General features: G+C 61.6%; 1 protein-coding gene across 1 annotated transcript; it reads right to left on the reverse strand.

The window, feature by feature from the left end:
• Positions 1-1,495: 1,495 nt before the first annotated feature.
• CALB2 (calbindin 2) lies at positions 1,496-7,701 on the reverse strand. The gene is made up of 11 exons (XM_074881443.1): positions 7,595-7,701; positions 4,393-4,469; positions 4,110-4,199; positions 3,939-4,019; positions 3,033-3,089; positions 2,852-2,929; positions 2,643-2,698; positions 2,401-2,440; positions 2,244-2,297; positions 1,941-2,012; positions 1,496-1,675 (listed from the first exon to the last, which is right to left on the reverse strand). The coding sequence occupies exons 1-11, from the start codon at positions 7,683-7,685 to the stop codon at positions 1,559-1,561; spliced, it is 813 nt and encodes a 270-aa protein (XP_074737544.1). The 5' UTR covers positions 7,686-7,701; the 3' UTR covers positions 1,496-1,558.
• Positions 7,702-8,099: the final 398 nt, after the last annotated feature.

Raw genomic sequence — 8,099 nt, forward strand, 5'->3', positions numbered from 1 at the left:
TGGCCCTCTACAACTCCCTGAAAGGAGGGTGCAGAGAGGGGGGATGAGTCTCTTTAATCAAGTGACAAGCGATAGGACAAGAGGGAATGGCCTCAAGTTGCGCCAGGGAAGGTTTAGACTAGATGTCAGGAAGTATTTCTTTACAGAACGGGTTATTAGGCAGTGGAATGGATTGCCCAGGGAGGTGGTGGAGTCCCCACCCCTGGAGGGGTTTAAGAGTCGGGTCGACATAGCGCTGAGAGATATGGTGTAGATGGGAACTGGCAGTGTTAGGTTAACGGTTGGACTAGATGATCTTCAAGGTCCTTTCCAACCTAGTTGATTCTGTGATTCTGTACTGGGCTGTACTGGGCTGTACTTAGCTGCATAGGACTGTACAGCACCATATGGGGTGATAAGGCATGGTATTGGGCCACACTGGTCTGTACTGAGCCGTGCAGGGCTGTACTGGGCTGTATTGGGCTATACTGGGCTCTTTCAGGCTGCACTTGACTGTATAGGACTGCATTGCACCCCACTGGGCTGTACAGGGCCACACAGGACTGTATTGCACCATGCTGGGTTGTATAGGGTTGTACTGGGCCATACTGGGCTGTACATGGCCATAAAGAACTGCACTGCACCATACTGGGCTATACAGGGCTGAACTGGGCTGTACTGGGCAGTAGAGGGGCTGCCCCTCCCTAGTCCCTGCCAGCACCGCACTCGCCCCACGGCCACAGCCCCCACTCACCCACACTCGCACCCTGTTCCTGATGCTGCTGACACCCAGGGGGGGGCTCAGCCTGGAAGCCAGCACCTCCCACACACCCCCAGCACCCACCCTGGGGCCAGGCCCTGGGTGGGGGGGGGACATCAGCGGGATAGGTGGCACTGGGACTCCACCAGCATTGCCACCCTGGGACGGGTTTCTTAAACTGGGCGGGGGATGACACACAACCCTTGGGATACCCCTGCCTGTCTGGGAGGGGGAACTGGGAGTTACTGGGCAGTGTGCTGTCCCAGATGTCACCAAGCTGGGGACATCAGTGTCCCCAGCCTGCCTGCGCTCTGCACCCCAGGGGATTTTGCAACATTCCCCCCCCAATCTATAGGGGCTTTCTAAAAGCTCCAGCTCTCCCCTACCCAGCAACTGTGTCTGCAGGGGGGGTGGGGTGGGGGGGTCTCACCTCTCCCTGCCCCACCGTGGGACAGGGAAAGAGGGGCTTGGGTCTAGCAGTACTTGAATTTATTTGTAAACTGTTCTTTGGTAAATGATAAAAACTCAAGAAGAGACCAAATGAACAAAAATTACACACCCCACCCCCCCACCCCCCCCAAAGAAAATTAAACCAACCAGGCGGATGGGGTAAAAAAAAAAAAAAAAAAGAGTTTTCCCCCAAGGTGGGATTTTAATGACCTACAACAAACCCAAGAGCTGCTGGGGGAGCGGTGGCAGGGGGCACGGGGGGGGGTGGGTGGGCCCTCTTCCCCCCCCCGTGCCCCCCGCCGGCACTGCAGTGGTGGGTGCTCCCCTGTTGCGCTTGTTTTCAGGGAGGAGGAGGAGTATGGGGGGGTCCTACATGGGGGGCTCGTTGCAGAGCACGATCTCCAGCTCCTTGCGGTAGAGTTTGCCCCCGTCAGAGAGGTTCATGATGCTCTTCCTGTAGTTGGTGAGCTGCTGGATGCTCATCTCCTGCAAGGAACGGAGGGGTGACAGGAGTGGGCACCCCGTTTCTCCCTGGGGGGCACCCCCAGGTTGGGGGATACCCCCCCACCCCCCCAAGCTCCGGCATAGCCTCTCATGGGGACACAGGGTTGGCACCTGGACCAGCATCTCTCCTGGTCCCCGAGGAGCAGGGACACAGGGGGTGGAAGATGCTGCTGGGAGAGGGGAGAAGGCCCATGGGGGGCCTGGGGGGGCCTCAGCCTCTGTCCCCCACTTACCCTCCCCCACTTACTTTCTTATTCTTCTCGTACAGGTCTTTTAAAAGCGCGTCCAGCTCATTCTCATCAATGAAGCCGCTCCCGTCCTGGATAACGAGGGAGGGACGTCAGGACACGAGCCCGTGAGCCCCCCCCTGTGCCTGGGGCACCCCCAGACCCTTACCCACCACAGCCAGGGGCAAACCCAGCACTCACACCCCAAACCAGAGCGGGCAACTGACCCAACCGAAACCACGTAGTTTTGGTTTTGGGGTTGTTGGGGTTTTTTTGACGAGTTCTATTTATTCCGGGTGGTTTCCTGGGAGCCAGCTCCCTACCTTGTCATAGAAGGCAAAGATGGCATTGAACTCCTCCGAGGACAGCTTCATCCCCTGGGCAGCAGCAAGGGACACCGGGGCGTGAGGGAGGGGACAAAAGCACAAGCAGGGAACAGGAATGTTTGTGGGTTTTTTTTAATTATTATTTTTATTTTACCTGAAACTTCAGGAGGAAGTTTTCTTGCACAGGCAAAAGTCTGAAAAACAACAAGGGCAGGGATGAGTGGGAAGCAGCCAGGAAAAGGCACTTTTTTAAAACCAAAATGGCTTTTCGCTCAGAAACATGAGCAAATTAAAGAGGTAAATGGTTTTCCTCGGAAGCTGGAGCAGACTCTTCCTGAAGCGAGTGTTTCGGGGTGTCTTTCCCTCCCCACCACTTCTCGCTGCCCGTGACCTTACCGGGACATCTCTGACAGTCCCAGCTTCCCGTCGCCGTTCATGTCGAACATCCGCAGCTGGCGGGACACAAGCAGCACCTGGTCACCCATTGCCTCCTTCTCCCCCCCTCCCACCCACTGCGGGGTGGTGAGACCCCCGGGGAGGGGGGTCCCTGCCCTGTCCCGGGAGAGCCATGGTCCCCCGGGACTGGCCTGGAGGGTCCCACTTACGATGGTCTGCGTGTACTCCTGCAGCTTGGGCTCGTCGTAGGGCCGGTTTGCTTTCTTCAGCAGGTCCGACAAGAAGCCCTGGAAGGAGAAGGTGTTGCTGGCTGTCCCTGTCCCTGGCTGTCCCAGGGGGCTGCCCCACGGGTGGGGACCCAGCTCAGCCCACCCCATGCCTGCAGCCCACCTTGAGCTCATTGGCTTCGATGTAGCCGCTGCGGTCCGTGTCGTACCTGCGCCAAGCCTGTGAAGCAGCCACCACAAATGTCACCATGGGCTCGTGTCCCACGTTTCCCCCCCTCCGACACGTCTGTGCCCCCATAACCCCCCTCCTGGAGCATCCCCCACCACCCTTGCAGAGATGGGGTCATCTCACGGCTCCCAATCTCGGCTCGTGGTGGCCTCATCGGTGCCACATGCTCTCCCTTGGGGCTGGATGCTTTTGTTCAGCCCTGTGCCAAGAGTTCAAGCACTATTATTCTCGCCTCAGTGTCCAAGGCCAGGCTTTAATATTTGATTGCATCCCCCAATTAAACAATAGTGCCCGCTTACCCACCCCCCCATGCTGCGGGGCGCTTCTCTTTCAGCTGTCACCTCCACCCTGGGATCATTTTCCAGGCACAAGCTCTCCCCCACCCAGGAAGCTGCACTTCCCCCTCCATCCCCAGCCATGTTTCGGTCCCCATTGGAATTTCTCTCCCACCCTGCAGATGGGTTCACCCCGTGTAAGGGCATGGCGAGGTTTTGGGGTGGCCCAGAGCAGCGTTTTCTGCTTCAGCACATCCCTTGAGCACTAAGGACCAACTAAGAAGAGGGAATTTTCAGAAACAGCTCCAAATCCCCGCAGCTCACCTCACCTGGAGACCGGGACAAGGTGCTCAGCTGCCCCGAGAGATGCCCAAGGGGCTCTGAGGACTGGGAAAACTCACCACACTCCTGCTCTCCCCCCCAAACCAGCACCACCGCCCAGTGCTGAGCTAAAGCCAAGAGTTTGGGGGAGACTGGGGAGGGGGCTTGGGTAATGCCAGCCCCCAGTTGTTTCTCTGGGAGACTGAATCCCACGGGGAGTCCCGGCACAGCCTGCCCTGCTCACCTCCATGAACTCCGAGCTGGAGCCCACGTGCTGGCGGAAACACAGCAGGAAATTCTCCTCCGTGGGCAGGATCTGGGCCAGCTGCAGGGAACAGGAGCGTTAGAGGGGGAACACGAGTGTCAGGGGAGGACCGCGAGCATCCCCGGGATCCGCAGGGCCAGAACCACTCACCTCCGCCATCTCGATTTTGCCGTCGGCGTTTTTGTCGTACTTGTGCATGAACTCCTTCATCTTGTCACCCAAGTTGTCCTTCTTGGAGTCCTGCCGGCAAGGAGGAGGGGACGGGAGTGTTTAACCTCACACCCTGTGCCGGTGTCCCCCCGCTTCCCTCACTGCTGGGAGGTGGCAAAACCTGAGCTGCCCCAGTCCCGCTTGTTGGTGCCATTCCTAAACCTGAACCCTGGGGCAGGAGGGAAAGGGGGAAGCAAGGAGTAAAATGAGGAGAGGCCCTTACCACACCCGCCCCCTTCCTCGCGCTTTCCAGCTCTTGGAAGAAGTTTTCCAGCTCTTTGCCTTCGATGTAGCCATTTCCTAGGGGAGGAAAAAATTGCAATAAGACCCCCCCCTCTGGTGTCAGAGGGCCGGAGGCAAGGGAGGGATGCTCCCAAGGGATGCAGCGCTTGTCCCCCTCCGCGCAGGGACACTGCTCCAAGGCGACTGTGGCAGGAAAGAAACGCCAGTTGATGCTGAGTGTTACACAAACCCGGCAATGCTCGAATTTGCAGAGAGATGGAGCCCTGCGTGTTTTAGCCTGGAGTGGGGACACGGCCCCAGGCTTGTCCCCTGCACCTGCCCGTAGGAGCAGGGGGCTTTGTCCCCATCCCCATCGCAGGGGACTTTGTCCCTGTCCCAGTGTATGCTGCATGTTCTGCATCCGATGCTGTAACTGGGTGGTTTAATTAAACCTCTCCTCCCTGAGCACCCCCAACCAGGACTGTGGGTGCCAACAAGGGAAAACAGGGAGCAGAGGGAAGGCACCTGCCACAGCATCACCCCCCGAGTGCAGGATCAGCCCCAGGATGATGGAGTCAGCCCAGCACCGGTCTCCGAGGTGGCCAAGGGCTCAGAAAGGTCCCTGTCCCATGGACTCTCACCCCTTGCTGCTGATATCTGTGCTGAGATGTGGTTCCTACCAAACCTGGGGTATCCACAGCCCTTCCCACCTGCAGGATGCTCGGTGGCAGGACGGCTCAGCCAGGACCCACCCATGCATCACTCTCTTGGTAGTGAGCCTTGGTGGCTTTGAGGGGGTGACGTGCCAGGGGACCGCAGCAAGGACACCGACTCTGCAGTGCTGCCACCACCCTGCCAGAAATCCTCTCTCCTGCCAACATCTGGGCCCAGCTGGGGGACGCTGCCCTTTCCTCCAAAGTGCCCGACTGAGGGCTAACCAGGACTCTTCTTTGTGGGCATCCCCCCCAAACCCCTCCCCATTCCATCTTCCAGAGGCTTGGACCATGGCGCCCTGCCCTGTGCCACCTTCGGCATCATCACCCACAGGCTCCCCAGCAGCATCTTCTCCCCGCTGCAACGCGGTGGCTGGGAATAACCCGTCCACATCCCGGCTGGAAGCGCCTCGGGAAGTCCCGGGGCACCTTCATCTTTGACGGCCACATCCCCATGGCTGAGCAGCATCCCTCCCAGGAGGGATGAGGGGCTTGGGCGATGTCGGGGTGCCAGTGTGAGCTGCTGAGGGGCTTGGCTTTCCACTGCCCTTCCCAGAGGCTTTGCTTTTGCGGGTGTGGGAGAGCCCCAGGCTCCTTTGAAATCAGTTGGAAAAAAAAAATCAGCAAGAGTTTTGAGCCAGGAAAAGGAATAATGCCAAGAAATGCCATGGCCGGTAGCTTGGTTTCCCCCAAGCAGCAGCTTGGAGAGGTCTGATCCATGTCTGCAGAGTGGCAGGGTGTGGAGTGACACGGAAAATCCCCTCTGGAGAGCCACGGCCCGTCCATGCAGCTGCACTTTGGAGCCTCCCTGCGCCGCAGAGCCACGGGACAGCTGTGGCTGGCAAAGCGAGGACGTCAAAGACACCCAAGGGGACATCTCCAGGGCGCGAGGAGCCTTAAGGGGAAGCGGGTGAAAACCCATTGGAGGGGTTTGAGAGCAGGGAAGAGCTTGGGCAAGACAGCTCCGTCCGCAAGGGGATGAACCCCAGGTCCCTCCATCATCCCGTGCCCATCAGCAGAGGGAAGCGGCCGGGGCTGTTGGAGCTCCCACCCGGTGTGGCCGAGCACCGTCCTCGTTAAGGCCACCATCTCCCCTGACGCCCGAGTCCCTCCTCTCTTGGGCACCCACCATGCCACAGCCCGACAGCTTTACCCTGCCCGGGGGCTGCAGCCCAAGCTGGATCCGTGCCTGCCTCTGTGTTTTGGAGATGCCGGAGCACATCCAAGAGCTCAGCGGGACATGCTGCAGGGAGGCAGCTGGACACCCACACCGGGAGCTGCCCACTCCCACTGGGGTGCCACTGTCCCACCTTCCCCAACCCCTCAGCTGCTCCAGTGCCAGCTCCAGCGGTGACAGGGACGGTTGTGTTGGTGTCCCCAGCGCTGTGGGGGCTGCAGGCGGGACCCCGACGACGTGGCCGGGAGGGCACCCAGCACAGCCTGAGCTCTGGCTTCTCAGCAGCGCAGCCAGGGACGCGGCATGACGCAGTTTCCAGGAGGGTTTTGGTCCCCAAATCTCCCCACAGGGACGGGAGACCCAGGGAAGGGCAAGAGCTTTCCCCGGGCTGCTCTCCCCAGTGGGCTGAGCCTCCTTCACAGCACCACGGAGCTGAAATAAACTATTTTCCCACCAAAACGATGCTGCTTTTTGCATTTTCTGCTTGCTTTTCGGTGGCAGCAGCGGGGACCTGGGGTGGCATGCCCAGCTGTGACTCCATGGGGAGGTGACATCCCCATTAGGGACACAGCCACTGTCACAGCATCCCAGGGAGAGGTTTTGCAGGGCTGGGGAGCAGGTGGGGGGGGATGGAGGGGCCACTCCTCACCCCGCTCCGGGCAAGGGACATCCCTTCTGTCACCCCCTGCTTCCAGGGCAAGGGGGTGGCCCTGGGGCCAGGCTGGTGGCTGTGTGACCCCCCCAAACTGCCGGGCAACCCAGATGCCAGGGATGGGGCATCACAGCAGCAGGGGGGATGGAGGGGCAGAGGGGTGGGCAAGGGTTTCCTGGAGGGGGCACCCCAGGAAGGGCAGAACTCCCCAGCCAGCACCCAGAGGTGACACCAGCCCTGAGCGAACCCCCCCTCTTGGGGGACCTGGCACCTGGGGGATGTGCAAAGGAAACCCGGGGTACCCCCGGGCTCATCGTTCCACGGGCTCCTGGTGGGCTCCGGTGCCGGGGGTCCCCATCCTTTCGCGACGGGGAGGTCCTGGGGGGCCGATCGTCTCCACGATCCCGGAGCTCCCCCCGACGGGGCTGTGCCCCGGGGGCTCCCCACCATCCCGGGGGACTCCCCATCGCCCCGGGGGGGCTCCCCGTTCTCCCCGGGGCTACGGCGGCGGAGGCACCTCCTCTGGGCTCCCCCCGACGGGATGTCCGGGGACTCTCTCCAACGTCCCCCCTCGCCCCGCGCTCCCGGGGATGCTCAGCCCGGTGCCCTCCCCGCCGGTTTTGGAGGGGTGACGGCGGGTCCCCCGCGCCCCGGGACTGACCGTCCGTGTCGAAATGTCGCCAGACGTCGAGGAACTGGGAGGCGGTGAGCTCGGCCAGGTGGAGGTGCGGGGCCTGCTGCGGGCCGGCCATCTCCCGCTGCCGCCGCCGCCGCCGCTGCCGCCGCCGCCCGCCCGCCGCCGCCTTTTATACCCGCCGCCGCCGGCGCCGCACGCCGCCGCCAGGGGGCGCCGCTGCCCCGGGACACCGGCCGGGCACGGGGGGCAGCGGGACACCGGCACCACGGCGGAGGCGGGGGACGGACACACCGGGACACCCGGACACCGGCACCGCGGGGGGGAGAGGGACCGGGACACCCGGACACCGGGACACCCGGACACCGGCACCGCGGGAGTCGGGGACCGGGACACCGGGAGCGGCGGGGGCAGCACTGGGCACCCCGGGGGGCAGCCCGCGCTCTGCCACTTGTCTCTGCCTTGTCACCCACCCCTGCTCTATGTCACCTACCCCTGCCCTATCACCTGTCCCTGCCCCGTGCCACCTATC

The sequence above is a fragment of the Strix uralensis genome, chromosome 12 (assembly GCF_047716275.1).
Source record: "Strix uralensis isolate ZFMK-TIS-50842 chromosome 12, bStrUra1, whole genome shotgun sequence".
Taxonomy (NCBI): Eukaryota; Metazoa; Chordata; class Aves; order Strigiformes; family Strigidae; genus Strix; species Strix uralensis.